The following is a 26,895-nucleotide window of genomic DNA, read 5'->3' on the forward strand; positions in this document are numbered from 1 at the left end:
CCAAGCGCCCGTCTCTGAACAGATGGCATGGTATTAGCTGAGTTCGGGCTAAACTAGAAATGGGCCTAATCCCATCCGAGTTCTACGACGTGAGGAAATCGGGGACAGAAGAAGCAGGGCGCGGACGCTGGGGGGCAACCAGCGGTAGCCGCCACATGGGTTGTACAGCCTTCAAATATATTGTCCATTGTATTGATCTCTAGCAGGGTTTCTCAGCCTCGGTCGGATGATTATTTGTTTATAGAGGTCACGGGTGGCCTGCATATTATAGGATGTTTAGCAGCATCCCTGACCTCTGCCCTCTTAAGTGCTAGTACTCCCCGTCCCCCAGTTTCAGCAACCAGAAATGTCTCCAGACACTGTCAGATGTCACTGGAGTGGGAGCAGGTTGGCCTTGGTTGAGAACCACTGGTCTAGGAAAGTCTTAAAGCTTTGAGCACACAACCCTGTGTTTAAAGTGTTTGTGCATAGCCCCATGTGTGTTTAATTACCCTGTTGATTTTATACATATTATAAATCTTGTACACAAAAGACAAATGAAACAGTGGAACATCTAAATAAGATGAACTTTGCTCTCTAATGTTTTCTTCCTCATGCCCTGGGCTGGCGTGCACACCTGTTAGAATAGCTCTCACTTTGGGGATGAGTGCTCTGAGATACTGGTATCCAGTCAGACTGAGTTAATGTCCCAACCCTGTGTTGCCAACACGGTGTCATCACAGAACTCAGTGTTGAGTGGGACTTTTCCTGTTGTCTGAGCTTTGGCCACCAGGGCCCTCTGCTGAACCCAGAGGAGCCTACTCTGAGGCTTAGGAGGTGGTGGGATGCCCGACTGCCATTGACTGCTGCACGCCAGGCTGTGTATGCAGAGCAGAGAGGTTGTAGTTGCCAGCACTGTGGCAGGTGGAGTGTTGAGAGAGGCTTTTCCTGTCACTGTCACCGTCCCTGTCCCTGTCACCAGCCCCTGCTGGTCTGGGCTGTAGATTGAGGGAGGTTGTGAGGCCTGTAGGTGGGGTCCCTTGCTCTGTGTCCAGAGGCTTTCTGCAGGTGGGAGCCCGGGCCAGCAGGGTGAGAAGGAACCAGGGTGGTGTGCCTGGGGTGACTTCCGACCGAGTGCCAATCTTGGTGCCTTGTGGTGGGCATGGAAGGGTACTGGTGGGCCCCACTGGCTTGATGTTGAGGAGCATGGGGACCAGAGGAGGGAAAGACCCTGGTACTGCCTGCAAGGTCCCCAGGCCAAGTAAGGCTGAAGGGAGATGGGCGATGGACTGATCCGGGGGTGCTTGGTGTTGGTGAGACTGAGAACCACCCCAAGGAGGCCCGCGTACCACTTGCACGACTCATAGCGTGTGCTGAGGATACCAGTGTATGTAACACACAGCAGGTGGACCTGCAACAAGACCATTTGCAGAAAACCCGCTTCTCTCCTAGTCCTCGTGTACAGAGAACCCTAAAGGAAGGGAAGGGAAAAAATGTGGAAATGCAGACCAGGTCCCCTCGAGCCACACATGTAGCTGGCAGTGGTGGAGGCAAGTTTTGAATCAGATTTGAGATTGAAGTTCTGGACTGAATTTGAAAAACGGAAAGTTACCAGGAAGTCATGGAATCCACCTGTAACCTTTCTTTTTTTTTTTTTTTTTTTTGCTTTTTAGGGCCGCACTTGCAGCATATGGAAGTTCCCAGGCTAGGGGTCAAATCAGAGCTATAGTTGCCAGCCTACACCACAGCTCACGGCAACACAGGATCTTTAACCCACTGAGCAAGGCCAGGGATCAAACCCTTGCCCTAATGGATACTTAATCGGGTTCTTAACCCGCTGAGCCATGACAGGGATTCCTAATGAAGAGTATTTTGTATCCAGCACAGCATAATGATTTAAAATATCCTTTGGGGCAGTTCTCTGGTGGTGCGGCAGGTTAAGGATCTTGCGTTGTCACTGCAGTGGCTCAGGTTGCAGCTGTGGCACAGGTTCAGTCCCTGGCCTGGGAACTTCCACGTGCCATCGGTGTGGCCAAAAAAAAAAAATTGTCCTTTGGGTATTTTTCATCTAAGATTTTTTTCCCTGGTAGATGAGGAGGCGCTTAACTACTGAGCAGTTACTTCCTCCTGCCGTTTGCAGTGCTTTCCCAGTATTCAGTTATTTCTCATGATGCTCTGAGATAGCATAATCCTTCGTGTAGAAGATGCACTGGGAGGGCCTTAGTTTGCCCCTGGAGGAGGCCAGGGCCTTTCACACCCTGCCCTGGGCGCAGTATGTAACAGGGGCCTTGGAGTGAGTGTGGCTTGCCGCCCCCAGGAGGTGACCAGTTCACTGTCCGTGGGCGTCCACTGTGTTAGCAGGCCATCTTCTGAGTGGTGGCATTGATTTGGATGACAGTTGGCCACGGTAAGGAGCACTGCTAACCTGGGGACAAAAGCAAAGGTGGTTGACCCATGTCTTATTGGAACTCATTGACTTTCTGATGAAAGAATTTACCCAAAGCTCTTTTTCCAGTGACATTGGGTCATGTTATTGATTTCAGATGTTTCTTTATCTTACTCTGGAGCTTGTAAGTTTTCCAACATTTAAAACTTGGGAGTTCCTGTCGTGGCTCAGTGGAAACAAATCGGACTAGCATCCATGAGGACGCAGGTTTGATCCTTGGCCTTGCTCAGTGGGTCGAGGATCCAGCGTTGCCGTGAGCTGCGGTGTAGGTCACAGATGGCTTGAATCTGGCGTGGCTGTGGCTGTGGTGTAGGCCATTGGCACAGCTCCAATTGGACCCCTAGCCTGGGAACCTCCATGTGCCTTGAGTGTGGCCCTAAAAAGACCCCCCCAAAAGTTACAGTACTTTTTTAAGCACATGGTTCTTATTGGAATAGATAAGAGCAGTTTAATTTGTGTGAATACGGTTCTTTTTTTACCTCTTGTCTTTTTTTTTATGTTTTTGGAGACGGAGGGTCTGGACTTGGCTTTCAGTTTAGACACTTAAGTCACTTGTGACTTTGAGGAAGTGTGTGACCTCATTGAGGCCCAGGTTCCCCATGTGAGGTCGGGCCCATACCAACGCTGCAGAATCTGACAGGGTTAAATGACAGCTGTTGCACAGGTCAAGGCCCCCCTGCCAGGACCTCCCTTCCCATTCTCGTTGCGATCCTCTGCCTTGCTTTGCGGTTGACTTGTGACTCTTGCTTCAGCCAGAGTTTAGAAAACACTGTGTAAACATAGCTTCCTTTAAAGTATATCATCAGGAGCTCCCATTGTGGCACAGCGGAAACAAATCCGACTAGGAGCCATGAGGTTTCGAGTCGATCCCTGGCCTCGCTCAGTGGGTTGAGGATCCTGCGTGGCCGTGAGCTGTGGTGTAGGCTGCAGGCGTGACTCAGTTCCCGAGTTGCTGTGGCTCTGGCGTAGGCCGGTGGCTACAGCTCCAATTCGACCCCTAGCCTGGGAATCTCCATATGCTGCGGGTTCGGCCTTAAAAAGAAAAAAGAAAGAAAGAAAGTAAATTATCATCATGATCTTAAAGCAGGTTTCCAAATCACTATTTCCTTCCCCTCCTCCAGCCAGTCTACACTTCATTCTCTTTTTTCCGACATCCAAGCCCTTCGCGGTAAACTGAAGCTAAATAAGCCACCTTATAGGTTTGTTGGAGGATGGACTGCTTGTCAAAAAATAATCATTCAACCAGTGGCAATAGTGCTGTTATTTAAACTGAGAGTGTCTATCTCACTCTTAGTTATCGGCTCTACAGACGGAGGGGCCTCTGATTTTAAAATTCGGCTGGGGGATTTTACTTCACTCCTTTGCTCAGGGTCGGGGCTAGGGGCTGGGTTCACGTCCAGATTTCCAGCCCCTACATCTGGGGAAGGCGGATACTCACTTGGGTGCTCTGTGTTTGCCAAGGCCTGTCCCTCGCTTCTTGTTACTTCTCCCAGTTATAGATGCTGGTGCCGTATTCTTTTTTTTTTTTTTTCCCCCATTTTAGGGCTGCACTCATGGCATATGGAAGTTCCCGGGCTAGGGGTCAAATTGGAGCTGCAGCTGCTGGCTTATACCACAGCCACAGCAATGCCAGATCCTTAACCCCCTGAGCAAGGCCAGGGATCAAACCTGCCTCGTCATGGATGCTAGGTGGGTTCATAACCCTCTGAGCCACAGCAGGAGCTTCTCTTTAGTCTGTCCCCTTTTTTTGGGTGCTGCATCATTTTTACTGAACCACCTGTTTGCCAGGCACTGTGCTCTAACCAAGTGCAAGAACACACAAATACACAGCTCTTGCCCCATGGAGCTCCCACTATGGTGGGAGAGTCAGCGAGTGATGGGAGGTGGAAGTGCTGTTTTCAAACATTTAGATCCCTTAAACAGTATTTTTCTTGAAATCTCTGTTTAATAATTCCTTTTCTTATTAGCAAGTATTGTTTGTGATCCTATGAGTCTTAATGCCAGAGCTACAAAGATGAATGAGTCACAGGTCATGGTTGTCACTGTTTTCCAAATAGTGTGGCTGGTGGCACAGGGATGGCTACAGATGATACAGGGCATTGTTATCCGTAACCAGTCCGCCAGACATGTGATTTCATGTATGTTCATTGTTTAAAAGATGAAAGTAGGTATTTTATGATAAATAGGGTTGTCTAGAAGAAAAATATTTAAATTTTAAATTCAGGTAATATTTCAATATGAAAAATTATAAAGTGTAGTTAGGGGCCCGCGGACCCACAGAAGCAGTGCAGCCCCTGAAATCCCAGGGGATGGCTCATTCGTTCTGACTGAGGGAGATACAAGGACTTCTCCTTCTCTTCTTCTTCTTCTCTTTCTCCTCCTCCTCCTCCTCCCCCTCCTCCTTCTTTTGCTGTAGAAACTGATTGATTGAGTATAGCCACAGCAACAGTCTATTTCGCAGACTAAGTATCTTACATTCATTTTTCTCATTTTAATCCCCAAGAACGTCATTATTAAAAGTAAGCTTTAGTTTGATTTTTTCAATGGAATACACTTTTTTTGTTTTTGTCTCTTTTCTTTTTGTCTTTTAGGGCTGCACCTGAAGCATATGGATGTTGCCAGGCTCAGGGTCACATTGGAGCCATAGCCACAGGTCTACACCACAGCCACAGCAACTCAGGATCCGAGCCGTGTCTGTGGCCTATACCACAGCTCAGGGCAACACCAGATCCTTAACCCACTGAGCGAGGCCAGGAATCAAACCCAGGTCCTCATGGATGCTAGTTGGGTTTGTTAACCACTGAGCCACACGGGAACTCCCAGTGGAATACAAAGCAGATTCCAGAGTTCCCACTGGCACAATGTTATCAGCAGAGTCTCAGGAGCTCTGGGACACAGGTTTAATCCCTGGTCCAGCACAGTGGGTTAAGTAAGGATCTGGCGTTGCCACTGCTGCAGCATAGGTTGCAGTTGTGTACTGGATCTGATCCCTGGCCTGAGAAATTCATATGCCACTGGGCAGCAAAAAAAAAAAAAAAAAAGAAGAACAAGAAATCCAGATTAATCAGATTTTAATAAAAATCTGGCTTGTAGTAAACACTGATGTTCAAAATGGTAGCGTTATCTGAATAACTATTTTGTTTCACTGTGAAAAGATGCCCTTTCTAGAACACGCACTGCAACATGAGAGTGAAATTGGAAATGACATGAATGTCTGACAAGAAATGGGTGGAAATAGTACACGTTGGTAGAAATAGTATGCAGCCATGACAAATGATGGCATAGGTGTATATATCAACATGGAAAGACATTCATAATATCTAGATAAGAAGAAAAAAGTGTTGTTTTTGTTTTGTTTTTCCCTTCTTTCTGTCTTTTCTAGGGCTGCACCACAGCTTGTGGCAGTTCCCAGGCTAGGGGTCTAATCAGAGCTACGGCTGCCGGCCTACCTACGCCAGAGCCACAGCAACTTGGGATCCGAGCCGCGTCTTCAACCTATACCACAGCTCACAACGCCGGATCCTTAACCCTCTGAGCAAGGCCAGGGATTGAACCCGAAACCTCATGGTTCCTAGTTGGATTCTTTAACCACTGAGCCATGTTGGGAATTCCAAAAAATGTGAGATCGAAAAGCCTAAGGGATGCGCTAACATTTAACAGTGGTTATCTCTTTAGGTATGGAACTTCAAGTTAGGTTTTTTTTTTTGTTTTGTTTTTGTTTTTTTTTTTTTTGTCTTTTTTTTTTTTGTCTTTTTGCTATTTCTTTGGGCCTCTCCTGCGGCATGTGGAGGTTCCCAGGCTAGGGGTTGAATCGGAGCTGTATCCACTGGCCTACACCACAGCCACAGCAACGCAGGATCCGAGCCGCATCTGCAACCTACACCACAGCTCACGGCAACGCCGGATCATTAATCCACTGAGCAAGGGCAGGGACTGAACCCGCAACCTCATGGTTCCTAGTCGGATTCGTTAACCACTGCGCCACGACGGGAACTCCCAAGTTAGTTTTTTTTTTTAACCTCCTGGTGTGTTCTAATTATGAAATGAACATAGGTACCTTTCTTTCTTTTTTTTTTGTTAACTGAAATATAAGTCCACATTTCATTTTTGTACAGAGCAGTCTAGCTTTTCTGATCCTGTTGTGATTTCTTTTCTTACAGGTGCGGGGGCACGGTTGGTGCTATTTTCACTTGTCCGCTGGAAGTCATTAAGACCAGGTTGCAGTCTTCAAGGTTAGCTCTTCGGACAGTCTATTATCCTCAGGTTCATCTGGGGACCATCAGTGGAGCTGGAGTGGTGAGACCAACGTCAGTGACACCTGGACTCTTACAGGTTCTGAAGTAAGTTCTGTTCTGGACTCCTGCCATTAGGACCCCCCCCCCACCCCACCCCCCGACTATCAATGCAGAATGTTTATCAGGCCTATCAGATGGGACATTCTGTCTCTCTAGACTTTGTCCTTTTTTTTTTTTTTTTTGCTTTTTACTGCTGTACTTGCAGCCCCTGGACTAGGGCTGGGGTTGAACCAGAGCTTACAGCACTGCCAGATCCTTAACCCACTGTTTGAGGGCAGGAGTCAAATCCACACCCTCATACTGTTCAGGTCTGTAACCTTCTGAGCTACAGCGGGAACTTCTGTCCGAATTTAAGAATTAGATTTCTGGAGTTCCTGCTGTGGTGCAGCAGGTTAAGCATCCAGGGTTGTGTGCATGAGTTCGATCATGGGTCTGGCACAGTAGCTTAAGGATCCGGCGTTGCCACACCTGTGGCTCGGATTTGATCCCTGGCCCGGGAACTTCCATATGCCACGGGTACTGCCAAAAAAAACAAGAAAAATTAGGTTTCTGTACCAGTACCTTTGAACTCTGACCTTGCTATCTTGGCCTCAGGGCTCATGCTGTGCATGTGATCCAGGGACAGTTAAAGTAAACTGAACAAAGCAAACCAAAAATCCATGTGTTTTTGTTGTTTTGTTTTGTTTTTTTTGGCGATTCCTTAGGCCGCTTCCTGCGGCATATGGAGGTTCCCAGGCTAGGGGTCGAATAGAAGCTGTAGCCACCGGCCTGCACCAGAGTCACAGCAACTCGGGATCCGAGCCAAGTCTGCAGCCTATACCACCGCTCACGGCAACACCAGATCCTTAACCCACTGAGCGAGGCCAGGGATTGAACTCACAACCTCATGGTTCCTAGTCAGATTCATTAACCACTGAGCCACAATGGGAACTCCCATGTTTAAATTTTTGCATCAAAGTATTGCTCTTGCCCAAAATCTTTTGAGGGCTGCCAAAAAGCTCTGGCATGGTAGAATGAAATAAAAAAAATTTTCGTTGAGGAGTTCCCGCTGTGGCCCCACAGAAACGAATCCGACTAGTATCCATGAGGATGCGGGTTCAATCCCTGGCCTTGCTCAGTGGGTTAAGGATCCGGCGTTGCTGTGAGCTGTGGTGTAGGTCATGGATGTGGCTCGGGTCCCATGTGGCTGTGGCAGCTGTAGCTCTGATTTGACCCCTACCCTGGGAATCTCCATATGCCTCAGATGTGGCCCTAAAAAGCAAAAAAAAAAAAAAAAATTTAATTGCATAAGAGAAGTGTTGTGAATATGTTAAGAGGAAGTAATAGGGGACGTTCCCATCATGGCGCAGTGATTAACAATCCAACTAGGAACCATGAGGTTGCAGGTTCAATCCCTGGCCTTGATCAGTGGGTTAAGGATCCAGCGTTGCCATGAGCTGTGGTGTAGATTGCAGACGTGGCTCGGATCCCGCGTTGCTGTGGTTCTGGCGTAGGCCGGTGGTTACAGCTCCTATTCGACCCCTAGCCTGGGAACCTCCATATGCCGAGGGAGCGGCCCAAGAAATGGCAAAAAGACAAAAAAAAAAAAAAAGGAAGTAATAGGGAAACAAAATGTTGTAATTTTTTTCTATTTATTTGGAAATAGTTTTACATTTATAGAAAAGTTGTGATATTTATCAGTAAAATTATTAGTAAAATGGTCTTTTTTTTTTTTTTTTTTTTTTTGATCTTTTTAGGGCCACACCCACAGCATATGGAAGTTCCCAGGCTAGGGGGCGAATCGGAGCTACAGTTTCTGGCCTACACCACAGACCCGGCAACTTGGGATCAAGCCACATCTGTGACCTATGCCACAGCTTGTGGCAGCGCCAGATCCTTCACCCACTGAGCGAGGCCAGGGATGGAATCCACGTCCTCATGGATACCAGTCGGATTCTTAACTTGCTGAGCCACCACGGAAACTCCAGAATCTTTTTTTTTTTTATTTTAATTTTTAACTCAAAACAGGAGAAGAGGAGTAGAGACAAAAAGGGCAGAAGGCAGGTCAGGGCTGGGCCCAGGAAGGCGGAAGCTCCAAGGCGGGTGGCACGCTTGGCTCTCAGGAAGGAGGGAGCTAAGCCCGCTTCCCCCCAAAACATGGCTCTGAAGACCCCCCAGCCTGGCTCGCCTTTTTATAAGTCTAGTCACTACCAGTGTCTCAAATGACACCTTTCTTCTGAGGAACTCAAGTGCTTTGGGCATCCTGAAACACAGAGGTCATTTGCCGACTCTGCTCGCATCCGAGGGGAACTTCCTCTTGCGCACCTGGCACGGTATGTGTGCATCGGCCGGAGCTTCGGGTGTCACCGGGGCCGAGCCCCTGAGGTCAGGGAGGCTTTCTCTAGGTGAGCATTTGCAGGATGCCTGTTCTCCGTCTCGAGGATCTGTCTCTCTGTCTCCAGCAGGTCTCTCTCTCCTGCATTTCCCCCCATTTGGGGTAATTGTTTACTACAAAGGAAACCAGAGAAAAAGGCCTCTCCGTCTTTTACAGCATCAGCAGTGCTCACGCCCCGCAGGGGACAGCCCGCGTGCCTGGCTGGTCTGGCCTGAGACCTCACCCCCGCCACCCCGTACTCAGGCTCTTCTTAGGGGAGCAGCCAGAGAACCTCTGTTCAGGGGCCTCCAAGGCCTGCCCGCTCCCTGCAGGTGAAAAGCCAAAGCTGTCCCTGAGGCCACCGGTCTCCAGGTGGTGGTCACCCCGCGTCACTCCCTGGACTTCAGCTCCTCGGCATGTCCGCTCCTTACTGTCCCTTTAAAAGACGGGAACGTTGGAACATTCCACAGCAGGGCCTCTGTGCTGGACATTGTGTCTGCATGGCTGCCTCTCAGCCTCACCTTTGCAGGGAGGCCTGGCACTGCCCCTGCGTTTAAAACGGAGCCCTGCCTTCACACTCCCTCCCTTCTTCCTGCTGTATTTCTATCCATACGCTCACCTCCATCACCTTCGTCCAGCAGACACTGTAGTTACTTCCTCACATTGTTTGCTCTCCCTGCCCCAGAACCGGAAATTCTTTAGAAGCAGGGACTTTGATTTGTTTTGATCACTGAGGTATCCCCAGGCCCTGAGAATGCCACCTGTCGCACAGCAGGAATTCAGTACACGTAGAACCTGTGGGTGGATTTTGGCACCTCAGTAAGATATTAAACATAAAGGGCTTGACACACATCACCTCCTGCTGTGTAACTAATAAATATGAGCCACTATCACAGTATATACATCCTTTCTCTTCCCTTTTTTTTTTGGTCTTTTTAGGGCCACACCTGTGGCATGTGGAGGTTCCCAGGCTAGGGGTTGAATTGGAGCCACAGATGCCAGCCTATACCACAGCCACAGCAACTTGGGATTCAAGCCACGTCTGCGACCTACACAACAGCTCACAGCAACACTAGATCCTTAACCCACTGAGCAAGGCCAGGGATCGAACCCACAGCCTCACGGTAACTAGTCGGGTTGATTAACCACTGAGCCACAACGGGAACTCCCCTTTCTGTTCTATTTATTTATTTATTTGGTCTTTTTTTGCCTTTTCTAGAGCTGCACCCACGGCATATGGAGATTCCCAGGCTAGGGGTCTAATCGGAGCTGTAGCCGCCAGCCCACGCCAGAGCCACAGCAACTCGGGATCCAAGCTGCATCTGTGACCTACACCACAGCTCACCACAGCTCACGGCAATGCCAGATCCTTAACCCACTGATCAAGGCCCGGGATTGAACCCACAACCTCATGGTTCCTAGTTGGATCCGTTAACCACTGAGCCATGACAGGAACCCCCCCTTTCTGTTCTTTTTAAACAGAGAATTTATAGCTGAGTTTCTTGGTAGCCAAGGCAAAAGGAGACCATGATGCTTCATAAGTCTCATCTGAAGAAAGTGCATTAGCTCTTCGGGGAAGCAGTGTCTTTTCCTGTTAATAAGTTCTGAAAGCAGTCTGTCACCCAGCACTTAGATCAGACAGTGAGCCCAGCTAAGAAGCATTGTCTTTTAGGATGGGTTTGTTTGTGTTGTTTTTTGCTTTTTTAGGGCGCAGCATCTGCATATGGAGGTTCCCAGGCTAGGGGTCAAATTGGAGCTACAGCTGCTGGCCACAGCAATGCAGGATCCAAGCCGCGTCTGCAACCTACACCACAGCTCACAGCAACGCCGGATCCTTAACCACTGAGAGAGGCCAGGGATCAAACCCACAACCTCATGATTCCTAGTCAGATTCGTTTCTGTTGCACCACAATTAGAGCTCCCTAGGATGGTTTAATAGAAACTGGCTTCTTCCACTTTCCCATCAAACTGGTAAAGCTCCCCACCTCGCTCACCTGGATTTGGGGACTGCTCTCTGGTTCTTCCATGAACCACCTCTAGGTTAAGGGCAAAGATGATGGTCTGGAGAGCCAGCACCTTCTCTAGGAAATGGAAGCAGAAGACAAGCATCCAGGCTTTCTCTCTGCCACAGAGCCCGTCAAAGTTGTCTGTCCATAGCTTTAGAAGCTGTTGATTTTATCAAATGGTTATTCATTTAAAACTAAGCTGCTTATAGCAGTTCCCATTGTGGCTTAGCAGGTAAAGAATCCGACTGGTATCCATGAGGATGCGGATTCAATCCCTGGCCTCGCTCCGTGGGTTAAGGATCCAGCGTTGCCACAAGCTGCGATATAGGTCACAGACGTGGCTCGGATCTGCCATGGCTGTGGCTGTGTCTGTGGTGTAGGCTGGCAGCTGCAGCTCCAATTTGACAGCTAGCCTGGGAACGTCCAGATGCTGCAAGAATGGCCCTAAGAAGACAAAAAAAAGTCTAAGGTGCTTATTACTAGTCTTACTCTTTGAGGAAGTACTGCATTTAAAGACTTAACAGAATTCGGGAGTTCCCGTCGTGGCGCAGTGGTTAACGAATCCGACTAGGAACCATGAGGTTGCGGGTTCGGTCCCTGCCCTTGCTCAGTGGGTTGACGATCCGGCGATGCCGTGAGCTGCGGTGTAGGTTGCAGACGTGGCTCGGATCTCGCGTTGCTGTGGCTCTGGCATAGGCTGGTGGCTACAGCTCCGATTCGACCCCTAGCCTGGGAACCTCCGTATGCCGCGGGAGCAGCCCAAGAAATAGCAAAAAGAGACCAAAAAAATAAATAAATAAATAAAAATAAAGACTTAACAGAATTTGTTTATAGGAAGTTTATTTTTTAAAATGCAAATCATTGTTTGCTGGTGACCAATTAGAGAAAAAAAATTCTCCATTGGAGCACTAATTATCTTTATATTTTGAATATACTTAGAAAAAAAGGCAAAATGTTAACATATTTAGGTTCTTAATATTAAATTTGCCAAAGGGTAATCATATGCCCATTTTAGGTGTCTGCTTTAAAAAGTCTCATGACTTAGTCTTTTTTTAAAAATCAGAACTTATTCTTTAAACTACTCAAGTATCTTATTTTTGTCTTTTCAAGTACCTTTAGTTTTTGTCTTTATTTTTTTATTAATGGATTTTATTACATTTGTAGGTGTACAACAATCATCACAACCAAATTTTACCACATTTCCATCCCAAACCCTCTGTTTTTGTCTTATGGCCTCACCTGTAGCATATGGAGGTTCCCAGGCTAGGGGTCTCATCGGAGGCATAGCCACTGGCCTACACCACAGCCACAGCAAGGCCAGATCCAAACTGCGCCTGCGACCTACACCATAGCTCACGGCAACACCAGATCCTTAACCCACTGAGCAAGGCCAGGGATCGAACCTGCAACCTCATGGTTCCTAGTTGGATTCGTTTCCTCTGTGCCAGAACGGAAACTCATTAAGTACCTTTTTAATCTGAACAGTAATATATTAGTGACATAGTACAACTTTTAAAAACTGATGTGTTCAGATGGAGCTTTGTCTGCGATTGGTCTGTGGTGTGCACATTGTCTAAAACTAGCGAAGAGAATGAAACGCTCCAAACAAGACCATAATTTCTTTCTGCACTTCCTTCTTAAATGAAAGTTTCTCTGACTGTGGGAAAATTAGTCTAGGTCCTAACATACTTTCTTTTGAAGCTGAAAAGTACCATTTATAGTAGGAACTTGATTGTCCCAGAAAAGTTTTGTAAACATCCAGCTAGGTTAGAAGTTTGAATTATGTAAGATTTGACTTTTTGCCGACTGTTAATAATGCGTAACTGTGGAGACAGCCTTTTTGCAGCTTTTAAAAGGCTGGAGTCACTTGAGGACAGAGTTCCCCACTGCATTATAGATGAGAGGCCCCGATCTTCCTGGAGCCAGAGGTTCCCTTTGCTTTGTCTCAGTGACTCCAGGGCTGGCTGCACAGTGAACTTTAATGGAACCACAGATGGAGTGGTTGGATGGAATCTCGGCTTTAAAAATTTTTAGCTATATTGACCATTTGAAATCTTCTCACATACTCTTTTATAAGGTAGGTGTCGGTCACTTCAAGGTGTTGAGAAAAGTTTTTGTCCAGAAAGCTTGGCTTTTTAGAAGTACAGTCCTGTTTGGAGAAGGAGTAACGATAAAGTATTTAAAGGTGAAAACACTAAGTTCTCATGTGTCTGTTAAGGACCACATGGCTTGGCTTTGGCCAGTGTGAAAATGCCCTGACACCCCACCAACTTCACGTGGAGCATTACTTTCAGAAACCCACAAATTGTCTTTACCCCAGCCCTTGCTTCGGGGCTCCTTGGGCTATGAGTTGAGTGTTTTTATAAACTGTGACCTATAGCTTTTTTTCTTTCTTTTTTTCTGAGCCATGAAGGGAACTCCCAAGTTCAGCTGTTTCATTGTGTTCACCGTGTTAAGCAGGCGTCAGGACAGTTTGATGTTAGCACATTTTCATCTCCACTGCAAGAATCCCCTCGTAGGTCCCCAGCCCTAGACAACCAACCACTAATCTATTTTCTGTCTCTATAGATTTGTCTCCTGGATATTTATTTTATTTTATTTTATTTATTTATTTATTTTTTGTCTTTTTGCTATTTCTTGGGCCGCTCCCGCGGCATATGGAGGTTCCCAGGCTAGGGGTCGAATCAGAGCTGTAGCCACTGGCCTACCCCAGAGCCACAGCAACTCGGGATCCGAGCCGCATCTGCAACCTACACCACAGCTCACGGCAACGCCGGATCCTTAACCCACTGAGCAAGGGCAGGGACTGAACCCGCAACCTCATGGTTCCTAGTTGGATTCGTTAACCACTGCGCCACGACGGGAACTCCTCTCCTGGATATTTTATATAAATGAAATCATATAACAGGGCTTTTTGTGTCCAGCTGCTTTCATGTAACCTAATGTTTCTTGAAGTTCATCCTTGTAGTGTGTGTCAGTATTTTCTTTTTACTGCCAAATGATATTCCACTGTACGGCTAGGTCTTTGAAACACATTGCTTTGAGTTCCCTGGTGGTCTAGTGGTTAGGATTTAGTGTTTTCACCACTGCAACCTGGGTTCAATCCCTGGTCTGGGACCAGAGATCCCACATCAAGCAACTGCACACCACAGCCATAAACAAAAAACACAGAGCGCCCCCCCCAAACAAACAAACAAATGAAACACATTGCTTTGCCCTTTCCAGATGCTCTAAAGTGGAGTTCCTGTCATGGCTCAGTGATTAACGAATCCGACTAGGAACCATGAGGTTGCGGGTTTTGCTCAGTGGGTTAAGGATCTGGCGTTGCCATGAGCTATGGTGTAGGTTGCAGACGCGGCTTGGATCCTGCTTTGCTATGGCCCTGTTGTAGGCCGATGGCTACAGCTCTGATTCGACCCGTAGCCTGGGAACCTCCATATGCCGAGGGAGCAGCCCTAGAAATGGCAGAGACAAAAAAAAAAAAAAAAAAAAAGCCAACCAGGTGCTCCAAAGAAAAGATAGATTTATATACACATTGTACTTAGTGCAGTGTGTCCCTAGTTGTCTAGTTTGAGCACTTTCATGTGACCCTCAGGATGTCAGGAGAGTTTGGCCTGGGCCATGCAGGCAGGAGTGCATCTTGGGGTCACTTACAAAGGCCTGGGTTGATACCTGCCAGTAAGGGAAACCATCCATGACTACATAATCCGACTTTTTAGGCCCTGAATCAAGACCAGTGGTTTGCTGTAGCTGTTGGTTTCAAACAGCGCCGAAAGCAGTGTTTGGTCTATATTGGCTTCAGCAGCCCAGTGGGAATGGCCAGTTCAGTGGAAAGAAACATAGTCTGTAAAATGTAATGGTTGTTATTTGTGGGGATTTGTTTGTCTGTCTTTGCTTTAGTAGTAGTATTAGCAGTGGTGGTAGTTGCTATTTAGGGCAACACCTGGGACATATGGAAGTTCCTGGGCTGGGGGTCAAATCAAAGCTGCAGCTGCTGGCCACAGCCACAGCAGCTGGGGATCTGAGACGCATTTGCAACCTATGCTGCAGCCTACAGCAACACCCGTCCTTAACCCACTGGTCAAGGCCAGGGATCAAACTCACCTCCTCAGGTTCTTAACCTGCTGAGCCACAAGAGGAACTCCTGTTTCTGTTTTTAAAGACAAATTGGATTATGTTAGGTTTAAGAATCAGGGACTTGGTCGAGTTCCCATTGTGGCTTAGCAGGTTAAGAGCCCGATGTAGTGTCCATACAGATGCGGGTTCAATCCCTGGCCTCACCCAGTGGGTTAAGGATCAGGCGTTGCTCCAAGCTGCAGTGTAGGTCACAGCTCGGATCTGGTGTTGCTGTGACTGTGGCAGATAGGCCAGTGGCTACGGCTCCACTTAGACCCCTAGCCTGGGAACTTCTTCCACATGCCGTGGGTGCGGCCATAAAAACAACAAACAAACAAAAATAATTGGGAACTTTGGGGATAGGAATTAACCACAATACTTTCTGACCATTCAGAGGACTTTGAATGTTTGTCCTTCCTCTTTCCTTCTCCATCCTGTTCCCTCTCTTGCTCACTGGCTTGCTTTGTGGACCATTAATCAAATGGTCCATTTTGTCCAATCTTTTAAGGCAGTATTTCATTTTAATTTGCAATTATACTCATTGTCCGTATTAGATTCATCACTGGTGAACTCAGATGTTGACTAGTTAGTCTTAGAAATAATGTGCTTTTTGTTAATAAATATCTTTTATTGTGGTTAAAAAAAAGAAAAAAAGATTGTTTCCCACTGTTTTGAAGTTTTTGTTTGTTTGTTTGTTTTGTTTTTTATTTTTTTGTCTTTTTAGGGCTGCACCCAGGGCATATGGAGATTCCCAGGCTAGGGTCTAATCAGAGCTGTAGCTGCTGGCCTATGCCAGAGCCACAGCAACGCCATATCTGAGCCATGTCTGCGACCTACACCACAGCTAATGGAAATGCTGGATCCTTAACCCACTGAGGGGAGGCCAGGGATCGATCCCGCAACCTCGTGGTTCATAGTCAGATTCATTTCCACTGCACCGTGACAAGAACTCTGTAAATGGAATTTTGATTTCCATTTTTAGACTGTTTGCTGCTACTATGTAGAAATACGGTTGGTTTTTGTCTGTTGATTTTGTAGCTTGCAATCTTGCTGAGCTAGTTTATTAGTTATAGTGATTTTTTTTAGTGGATTCCTTAGTATTTCCTTCTCCATAAAAGACCATATAGTCTGTGAATAAAGATAGCTTTGCTTTTTCCTTTCCATTCTAGATACCTTTTATTTCTTTTCTCTTGCCTAATTGCTAGCCTACTACTTTTTAGGGCAACTCTTAAAGGTACAAATATTCTTTATATCAAAATACAGGCATTCCTGATGTGACTCGGTGGATTAAGGATCCAGCGTTGCCATAAGCTGCAGCATAGGTCACAGATGCAGCTTGGATCCGGTGTGGCTGTGGCTGTGTCTGTGGCCGCAGCTGCAGCTCCAATTCAACCTCTGGCCCGGGGACGTCCATGTGCCACAGGTGAAGCCATAGAAAGAAAGAAAGAAATATAAAATCCCCAAATTTGTAAAAGAGAAGGCTAAGATTCAAGGTTTTATTTAGTTTGTCCTTTCAGGGACTATAGACTGTGACACAGTACGTTGATCTGAAGAAAAGAGAAAGCCGTGAAACTTCAACATGCTCCAACCTGCCACAGACCCGAACTTAACTTCTTTTGCACCAAAAAATCCAGCTTTGTTTTAGAAACTTTTTCTCTGTGGGAAACATGGAAAGTGGTAGAAATAGAATTGGCAGGATTCACTTTACTATTAGCTTTATAGGAATATCTTTTCCACAGAATGGAAAATATCTTTTTGTCTTACTTTCAGTGTCATAATGAAGGTAAAACAATATATAAACTCTTTCAGTACCTCTAGTTACTTGTGAGCTAGGTCAGCTTGGAGGATGCTGTCAAATTGGAGGTACTGAGTACCAAGTAAAAAAAATCCTCAAAGAAGGAGATTACACTGGAGAGGACCGTACTTTAAATTTCCCTGGATACCATGAACGTCGGCCATTGAAAAGAATAAATTTAACCAATTCGAAGATCACTGAGTTGGAGTGGGAAAAGAATCCTTTCAGAATTATCTTAGTCACTTTTAGTCAGAAGCCATACTTAACTCTTTTTTTTTTTTTTTTTTTTTTTTTTTTTTTGGCTATGCCCATGGCATACAGAAATTCCCGGGCCAGAGAATCAAATCTGTGCCACAGCCGTAACCAGAGCCACAGCAGTTGACAACACTAGATCCTTAATCCATTGAGCCACCAGGGAACTCCTAAGCATTCTGTTCCTTATTCAAGGAGCTAATGAGCTTCATCATTTTGCATAAGCCTTGCCTAAGGATTTTAAAGATACATCTTTTCTTCTTATTCAGGTCAATCTTGGAGAAAGAGGGACCAAAGTCACTTTTTAGAGGCTTGGGTCCAAATTTGGTTGGAGTTGCACCGTCAAGGTAAGCTTTAATCTTTGCACTAGCTCCCGTACAGTGTATGATGTACTAAGTCCTTTCTTACAGGGGACAGTACTGTTAGAGGCTAGGTTTGTTTTTCTCATTTCTTTGTGGGATTTGCCTTGGTACATCTGACATATAGAAATAGTGTTAACTGGTGGCGTGTCTTTCAGTGTGTGTGCCTGTGAAAGAGAGTTTTAGTCCCTTTATTCTTAGGTTGCAGATATTCTGCTCCCACCCTCAGAATCTTATCTCAGGGAGTGTTTTTGCTCCTCTATGTATGACCAGTGGTCAGCGGCATAGGCATCACCTAGGAGCTTGTTAAAACTACAAGATCTCAGACCACACCCCAGGCCCACATCAGGATTTGCCTTCTAACAAGACAGACCCCCAGCCGATTCATGTGCATTTGGAAGCACTGGTCTGAAGGAGTTGGAAAGGCTTCTAGGTTTTACTTTGTATATTAAAATATCTCATTTTTGTTACAAGGCTTTGTTTTCCTTAAAGCTTATTTGAATATATGGAGCTGATATCCTGAGCTGCAGCATCCCAGTGCAATAGCCACTGGTCACATAGGACTCTTTAGATGAATTAAAGTTGAAAATGCAGTTCCTTGGTCTCACTAGCCACATATCAAGTACTTAGTATTCACCTGCAGCCAGTGGCTCCAGCATTGGAGATCATAGACCTCGACCATGTCCATGAGTTGAAAAATACATTTTGTGATTGACCCATGGGCCAGCTGGAAAAAATAAGAAGCCTTTTCCCTGGCATTGCTGATGAAAGAGCAGGGAAAGATCGCAGCAGCCCCTGCTCCCCAGCCCCAACAAGAGGAGGCGATGGGGGCGGTGCATGGCCTGCCGCCACCTCCAGCCGAGTTCCTTTCTGGGCTAGGGAGCTCTTTATGAAAACCTGTATGGTGGTGGGTCCTATGTAGTGCTGAGTCATCAGGGAAAGGGTTCACATTCCATCTGACTTACTCAATTTGGGGAAAAAGGCAAGACAAGTGTGGTATGTTTTAGAAATGCATTGCAGAACTTTAAAGTGAGAGTGTATGTTGATGTTTAAAGGATTGACCTTTGTCCAGAGTGAAGAACATAAATGGACCTTGTTCCTTTCCCAATCCTCATTTTCCCCAGTTATTTCGGACATGGCATCCTCACTGAATACTTTCCAGAGGGACAAGCAGCCGTTCCCTGCAGCAGGTTTTGGTTTTAGCACAGATCAGGTCAAGCTTTTGGTTACGTAGTAACTTCTTTCGCATATCCCTGAATTTTTCCAACTTTGATTCTGCGGAGGGACGTCTGTGTGGTGCAGTGAAATGCTGATGTGCGATGCGCTCTCTGTTCCTGCAGGGCTGTGTACTTTGCATGCTACTCCAAAGCCAAAGAGCAGTTCAATGGCATTTTCGTGCCCAATAGCAACATCGTGCACATTTTCTCCGCTGGCTCTGCAGGTATGTTACCCAAGTCAGTGGAGACAAGGTTCTCGCTTCCCTAAAGCATGTGTTGCGCCAAACAACTTTCCCCAGGGTTTAGAAATTAGCTCTTTGCTTCTTTTGCACCTCAAATGGTTTTTCTAAAGCTTTATGTTAGAACTGATAAAATATGAACGGTTAAGAGTGGTTTGTCACTTGGTTGCATTTTTTTTCTTTTACTTCTGAATCTTTTTATTCTCCCTCAAAATTGACCTGTTCTCGTGCATTCTAGCAGTGCGATTCTCTTGTAAAAGAACAGTAACATCTTTTCATGCCTATTACATTATTTTCTAGAATTTGAGCTGCTTTTCCCTTAACACTCCCCCCGCCGCCCACCGTGTATAGTGGGCACTTCTGTCATTAATGGTTGGATGGCACCATGAGGGCTCAGGGCTTCTAGTGGGGTTCTTTCAGGGGAGTCAGTGATGGATCAGACAGCTTCTGTTCCCATTTGAAGGGAATCATTTCACTTACTCTATAAAATTCATAACAGGATTTTTTTCCCCAGGAAATACTTGGCCAAAACATGAACATATAGATTGCTGAGAGAAGGCTATGTCTGTCTGTCTGTCTGTCTGTCTCTCTTTCTCTCTCTCCATATGTATAGATAAATCTTTTGTCTGTTTAAGTAGAAAGATATTTTGGAGAATTAAATTGGCATTTTATGAAAAATTTTCACGCTCTACCAGCCTGTAAATTGTATGTATCAGTTTTGTTCCTGTTACTCCAGATAAAAGTACTAGTAATTCATCTGAATAATTATAGATAATAATTTCTGGACCCCAGTGGAAAATGACATTAGCAAATCTGCTTCACAGCAAGAAAGTCATTTTACAGACTATGGCGCTCTGAGGGGGTGCCCTGTGGAGTTCAGAAGAAGTTGATTTTTTTTTTTTTTTTTAACTAAACATCTTTAATTTGCTGTTTTAAGGAGCTAATATTTGCTGCAAATTTTTTTTTCCTCCTTTCTGGTAACATTCAGTTTTTAAAATTGATTTACAAAGTTGTGTTAGTTTCACGTGTACAGCAAAGTGATTCCATTTTTATGTACATATGTATGTATGTATGTACATATTTTTCAGATTCTTTTCTGTGGGTTATTATAAGATATTGACTATGATTCGCTATGCAATCTTTGTTGTTTATCTGTGGAGGGAGAATTTTAAACCCCTATGTAGGGTCCTGTTACCTAATCAACCTGCTTAGACCGTGGAGGGGATAAAGTATTTGAGGGGACTGACTGTGTGTCAGGTCAGTACCATGGTACTGCTTTTTTGTTTGGTCGGGAATGATTAGCAATATTAAGATGGGAGAATACTTATTTTAAAATAAGATGGTTCCTATAGGCAGATAGGTCAGTCTTGAAACTTCGATTTCCTCAAATGACTAGTCAGCTACTAAAATGTCTAAGTTTCAGGAAGTTCCCGTCGTGGCACAGTGGTTAACGAATCCAGCTAGGAACCATGAGGTTGCAGGTTCAATCCCTGGCCTCACTCAGCGGGTTAAGGATCTGGCTTTGCCGTGAGCTGTGGTGTAGCTCGCAGATGTGGCTCGGATCCCGCGTTGCTGTGGCTCTGGCGTAGGCTGGCGGCTACAGCTCCGATTAGATCCCTAGCCTGGGAACCTCCATATGCCGCGGGAGCGGCCCTAGAAAAGGCAAAAAGACAATAAAATAAAATGTCTAAGTTTGAATCAGGTAAATGAGATTTAGTTTCTTCTATTTTACCTTGTATATAAGGTAACCCTTTGGATTAGATTAGCAACTCTTTAAAATAAATTTTTTCTGGACCTGAAGCTTTAAATTATGTTTTAGAAGAGTTTCCTGTTTACAGAAGTAGTCGTATTGACAAGAATATCAACAGCACCACCTAAGGGCTAGAAAGACCAGACAGGGCTCTAGAAAATGGAGAGATTTATTTTAGGTCCGACACACCAGTCAATATTACATTTCAGAGAACTGTAGCTTCCAGTTGTAGTGTGGAGATGTAACTGCTTCCGACTCTCCATTTTTAGTACTAAGCCATCGAAAGCCTGGTTTCAAAGTTTATCACATGGGATAGACCGCTTTAATGAGCATTGTTCAGTACTAACAGTTTCTTTTCTTGTTTTCTTCCAGCTTTTGTCACAAATTCCTTAATGAATCCTATATGGATGGTTAAAACCCGGATGCAGCTAGAACGGAAGTAAGTTATTAATTGTTCCTTCCTTGGTGTAGGAACTCTCGGGGGCTTTTTTCTTCCTCGGTTCCAGCTGGGGAGTGAGGCGCAGTGTCCTCAGCCTTGTTTTGTCTGGTAACAAGCATGTGTGAGACAAAAGGCCGATGGAAACAACACACCGGGAGGTGTCGGAAGCTGGCTCTGTTGTGGCACCTGACGTACACTTGTGACATTGTCTCAGGTGGCCGGTGGGCTTGGCTTTTGGAGACCCCACCCCCGGGTGGAGTGCTGTGCTGTCCTCCAGATGGAAGATGCCAGGAAGGGCAGAGCAGGAGTTCGGTCAAGAGCCCGACTAGTATCCATGAGGACTCCTACAGGCATTTCTTAGAACAGTATTTTTTAAAGCAGTGAAAACCAGTTACTGAAATACAACTCTCAGTGTTTTTAAAAATTGCAGTATAGGGAGTTCCCGTCATGGCTCAGTGGTTAATGAACCCGACTAGGAACCATGAGGTTGCAGGCTCAATCCCCGGCCTTGCTCAGGGGGTTAAGGATCTGGCATTGCCATGAGTTGTGGTGTAGGTCGCAGACGTTGCTCAGATCCCAAGTTGCTGTGGCTGTGGTGTAGCTGGCGGCTTCAGCTCCAATTTGGCCCCTAGCCTGGGAACCTCTGTATGCCGCCAGTGTGGCCCTAAAAGTCCAGGGAAAAAAAATCACAATATAGGAATATATTTCTTTGATACATTAATTAAAAAGATCAACAAGTATTCCAGTAAATAACTACCTAATTTCAAGGTAGTGATGATGGTAAATGCTATTTTGTGGTGGGATTCTAAGAACCCTTCTGTTAACTGCGTTGCCTTGAAATGTGGGTGGGGCACTGGAAACTTCCGGCTGGTCTGGTCTAACCTTCAGCGACTTGTAAAGACGGGGCGAGAGCAAGTGGGCAAGAGCGCCCCCTGGAGGCAGAGGTAGGGGTCTGCGTTAGCTTGTTTTCCTCTCCAGTGACCAGGATAGCCTCAGAATTGGCCTGTGATTCCATGTTCCCCCTAACCCATTCTGCCTGAAAGAACCTTCCAGAATGTATTGGGTATTTTGAAGAGATTGCTTGCTCAGAAGCCTTCGAGTGTCAGTCGCTCTCAGGGTCAGATTTAACTCTTGAGCCTACCACCCAGGGTCTTTTTGTAGTTCTCTAAAAATGTCATGTGTCCTGCTTCCATCTCCCTGAGTCTGCCCTCCCTCACCTGGAACCCGTTTTCCCCTTCTTGTCCCTCGAGAGCACCTACTTGTCCTGCAAGCTTCTGACCAGCATCCTCTCCCAGAAACCTTTGGCAGTCAGTCCCAATTCCAGGTGTGCACACACTGTCCTAATGTCACTTCTGGGGTCTTTTGTTTGTTTTTGGTTTTTTTTCCTGCACCCATGGCACATGGAAATTCCCAGGCCAGGGATTGAATCCGAGCCATAGCTATGACAATGCCAGATCCTTTAGCCCACCAGGATGCCAGCATGGGGAATGAACCCGTGCCTCCACAGCACCGCAAGCCACTGCAGTCCGATTCTTAACCCACTGAACCACAGCAGGAACTCCAATGTATGAGTTCTTTTAAATCTACCTGACAATGAAAAAAAATCAAGCAATAAAAATTAAAAATAAAATAAAAATAAATAAATCTACCTGGCAATGACTGACCCATGCCCAGGACCTTTTAAAGCTTTGTGGGTGGGCTCTGCTAACACAGGCTTCAACAGTGAGTATTGTGTGCTTGCTCTGCACTAGCCCCCCAGAAACAGCAGAGGCTAAAATATGGGCCTTGCCTTCCAGAAGCTCACTTCTTCACAGGAAACAAATAAGGAGAATTGTAGGCTGGTGGGATAAGGGGCCTGAGGGGCTCCAGGGCCTAGAGGGTCCCTAGTGCAGTCTGGGCCGGGATGCAGCCCGTGGCAATGAGATGCCCACCTTCCCACCTGCACTGTAGCCTGGTGGGTGGCCCCAGGAAAGGTGCCTCCAGCAGAGAACCCATTGTGCGGAAAATCTGGAGGCAGGGAAAGCATTGTTTATTCTGAGCAGCTGAAAGAGGGGATGTGTCCTGCTTGCAGGGCTGGAGAATGAGGGCGGGGCCAAAAGATGAGCCTGGAGAAGCGAGATGGGGGAGCCACATCCTTAACAGCCCTGGGAAGGCATGGGAGTTTGGACCCAGACTTGACTTTGAATCGGTGGAGAGCCATTAGAGCAGTGGTCTAGTGTGTCCCCCAGGGGATATTTGGTGACGACTGGAGACATTTCCTTCTTTTTTGTCTGCATCCCAGGGGCAGCATGTGGAAGTTCCTGGGCCAGAGATTGACTCTGAGCCACAGCTGTAGCACCACCAGATCTGCAGACATTTTTATTTCTCACAACTCAGGGGGGTGGAGGCCATCCTGCCAACACAGAGGACAGCCCCCAACAGAGTTGTCTAGCCCAAAATATCAGTCGTGCCAAGAACGAGAAACCCTGCCTTAAGGGATTTTAAGCAGGGCAGTGGCGTGCTTGCAGTTGCGTTACAAAGGTCACTCCAGGTAGGGGTCGGGGGAGACCCACTACAAAAGTCTGCAGCCCCACAGGAGGGGTCTCGGACCTGCCCCCAGCCTAAACACCATCTGGTCCTGGGGTTCCATTTGTATCCAGGCAGCTGGTGAATACTTCCTGTCATGGGGTAGGAGCAGCCAAGACTAGTTATCCTGTAGTCTATTCCATCCTTATAATGTTATAAGCATAGAAATAATGAATGTAAATACAGCACTTGGAGACAAGAGCGGTAAGAGAGAGCACGCCTACACTCGCCACCGTGTCAGAACGTTGATGAGTTTTCCTTCGGTATTTTTTTTATTTTTTGGCCACACTAGCACCACGCAGAAGTACCCGGGCCAGGGATCGATCCCGTGCCACAGCAGCGACAATGCCAGATCCCTGACCTGGGCACCACAAGGGAACTCCCTCCTTCAGTGTTTTCTTAAAGCGTGTTGTCCGTATCGTAATTACACTGTGTGTACAGTTCGGTCCTTTTCCCAATTGCAGCTCCTCCCCGTGTGGTCCTACCTCCACTGCCGTTTTAACAGAGCCTTTGTGCCACCATTGATCTGTGCCCGTCTTCCCCATTTGGCTTGTTTGGGTTATGTCGCAGTTCCCTTTCCCTCTGATGAACCTCTTCCTCACAGCTCTTTCCAAGTCAGAGCCCAGCCTGCGAGCACGCGTGCGTGGCTCCGGGTGCAGATGCACGTCCTGTCCTGGGCGCCTGTCGGGTGTCCCAGCGGATCGCCCTGCTCCACAGAGGGGGGCGGACAGGGCAGCACGGGGGGCTTCTGTTGGTCACCCCGGGCTCCTCTGCTATGCCCTGACGGCCTGTGTCGGCCTCCTTCCTGCAGGGTCCGAGGCTCCAAGCAGAGGAACACGCTCCAGTGCGCCCGCTACGTGTACCAGACGGAAGGCATCCGGGGCTTCTACCGGGGGTTAACGGCCTCCTATGCTGGAATTTCAGAAACGATCATCTGTTTCGCTATTTACGAAAGCTTAAAGAAGTATCTGAAGGAAGCGCCATTAGCTGCTTCTACAAATGGGACTGAGAAAAATTCCACCAATTTTTTTGGACTTATGGCAGCTGCGGCTCTTTCTAAGGGATGCGCCTCGTGTGTCGCGTACCCACACGGTAGGTTCTGCTTTGCCCTCCGGCACAGTAAAACCGCCGACACTTTGTGTTGGTGTGTCTAGACCTCTAGCTGGGCGGCCGGTGCAGACACCCGCAGGTATCGCGCAGTAACTGGGGCCCAGCACAGCCGGCTGCGGCCCCTGTGTGCAGGTCATGAGGGCAGGGGAACCCTGCTCTGAGCTCCAGCTGATTGCAGCCAAAACGTGCCTGGGCACAATGTGAGCCCTGTCTTGTGGAACTTCTGATGTTTTCAAAGAAGCCAGAAATCTGGATTTTATTAAAATACCTCAATTTACAAAAGTGATGTGGGAGCCAAGCTTTGGGGGAAAAACTCCCTCTCAGCTTCCACTTTGAATGGAGCGCTGAGGAAGCCTACCTTGGGTAAGTTTATTTTTTAAGGAATTCATAACAGACCTAATGTTCCCCTGAACTGCTTTTGAAAAAGAAGCTTAGTTGATTGTGCCATGGAAAACAGGTTTCGTTAGCAGAAGCCTGCTGCACTCTCAGCTGTTGTGACAAATGCACACGGTCAACTTCTGACAAGTCACTGGGTCCCCAGCACGTGCTGGGGCACCGAGCAGCTCCAAGGGCTCGCGGAGGAGAGGTCGGGGTGGTTCCCAGGTCAGTGGGCCCTGAAGCCTGCTTGATGGCCAGTTGGCAAGTGCTGTGGGTGCCAGGCCGAGCCAGGGCCAGGTGGGCAAGGGTCTGAGAAAGGAGGAGGCAGTTTTTAAGCTGGATGGAGTGGAGCGGAGAAGGCTCCTCGTAGGGAAGCAGGTTGGGGAGTACGTGGATAAGGTCTTGTTGAAGATACCACCATACTTAATGGAAATCACACCGCGAGTGAAATGGGAGACTTGACGTCATTGAGGGCAGAAACCCATAAACCTCCTTAAAAGTCCCATTCAGACAAAGGCTTTTTTTTTAATCCCTTGGGAGTCGTTTTGCTCTTTTGTACATATGCCTACCTCTCCCTGATGGGCCATTTCCCACAGTGAGAAAGTGTTCTGGAAAGAACTTCTCATGGTCTCTGTGTACCGCCCACCCGAGCAGAGCCAGGGCGGCCAAGAGCCCCCGCTGTGCGGTAAGCTCTGTAAAGCTGTGTGCTATGAGCACTGTCCGCGCTTGGCTCGGAAGCGCAGTTCGTCTGTAGCCTGAGATGTGTGTTTCTCTCTGCAGAAGTCATAAGGACACGGCTCCGGGAGGAGGGCACCAAGTACAAGTCCTTCGTCCAGACCGCTCGGCTGGTCTTCCGGGAAGAAGGCTACCTCGCCTTCTACAGAGGACTCTTTGCCCAGCTCATCCGGCAGATCCCAAACACCGCTATTGTGTTGTCTACCTACGAGTTGATTGTGTACCTGTTAGAAGACCACGTTCAGTAGCAGGCCAGAAAATTGTGCTCTAGAAGAATAAAACTGAAAAACTCTTGAGAATTTTTTTTTCCTTTGTTGCTGTTTAGAATGTTTGAGACCGAAGCAGGAAAGGCCGTCGAGTGTCTGGCTCCTTATCACCTGTTGGACATTCCTTTTGGACTCGTGCGTTCTGGAAGGTTTCGATGCGTTAACGTTAACAGTTAATTATAACTCTTGGTTTGTTTCTCTTTTTTTAACTTAAGAGGATTCAGGATTAAGCAGCCAGTAAATTAAATCATGCTATTTAATTTAAGTATACATTTGGTTTGTGTCCTCTTTTATGTCCACCCATACTTGCCCAACAGCTAGGACTTCAGTGAAGCATAAGGCTAGAAATGCAGAGAAAAACCATAAAATTAAAGTACAGCTTGTTGGAAGTTCCCATGTGGTGTGGCGGGTTAAGGATCAGGCGTTGCTGCAGTTGTGGTGCCCGTCACAACTGTGGCGTGGGTTCAATCCCTGGCCCAGGAACTTGTGTGTGCCATGGGTGCAGCCAAAAAAAAATCCTATAAATGAGAAATGACCAGCATTTTAACCCCTCCCCTGTCATTCTTTTTTTCTTTTTCCCTCCCCCGTCATTTTT

At 46.8% G+C, this 26,895-nt stretch overlaps 1 protein-coding gene and 1 non-coding gene across 3 annotated transcripts in view; both read left to right on the forward strand.

The window, feature by feature from the left end:
- Positions 1-26,570, forward strand: part of SLC25A33 (solute carrier family 25 member 33) — a 34,376-nt gene extending 7,806 nt beyond the window's left edge. The window contains exons 2-7 of one of the 2 annotated variants that reach the window (XM_003127538.7): positions 6,586-6,765; positions 17,512-17,589; positions 18,942-19,042; positions 21,180-21,246; positions 24,623-24,903; positions 26,080-26,570. In XM_003127538.7, the coding sequence (XP_003127586.5) occupies positions 6,586-6,765; positions 17,512-17,589; positions 18,942-19,042; positions 21,180-21,246; positions 24,623-24,903; positions 26,080-26,282 (910 nt within the window). In that variant the 3' untranslated portion in view covers positions 26,283-26,570. Of the gene's footprint in view, positions 1-6,585; positions 6,766-17,511; positions 17,590-18,722; positions 18,815-18,941; positions 19,043-21,179; positions 21,247-24,622; positions 24,904-26,079 lie in introns of those variants that run through there. The other variant, XM_084962728.1, reaches the window with a different exon arrangement.
- Positions 14,796-14,922, forward strand: LOC146402551 (small nucleolar RNA SNORA2/SNORA34 family). The gene has a single exon (XR_014808742.1). It is a non-coding gene; the product is annotated as a small nucleolar RNA SNORA2/SNORA34 family (small nucleolar RNA).
- Positions 26,571-26,895: the final 325 nt, after the last annotated feature.

Source organism: Sus scrofa, chromosome 6, assembly GCF_054392235.1.
Source record: "Sus scrofa isolate SSC_HxYL_T2T_F1_AM1 chromosome 6, Sscrofa_HxYL_maternal_Yorkshire_Landrace_v2.0, whole genome shotgun sequence".
Classification (NCBI taxonomy): Eukaryota; Metazoa; Chordata; class Mammalia; order Artiodactyla; family Suidae; genus Sus; species Sus scrofa.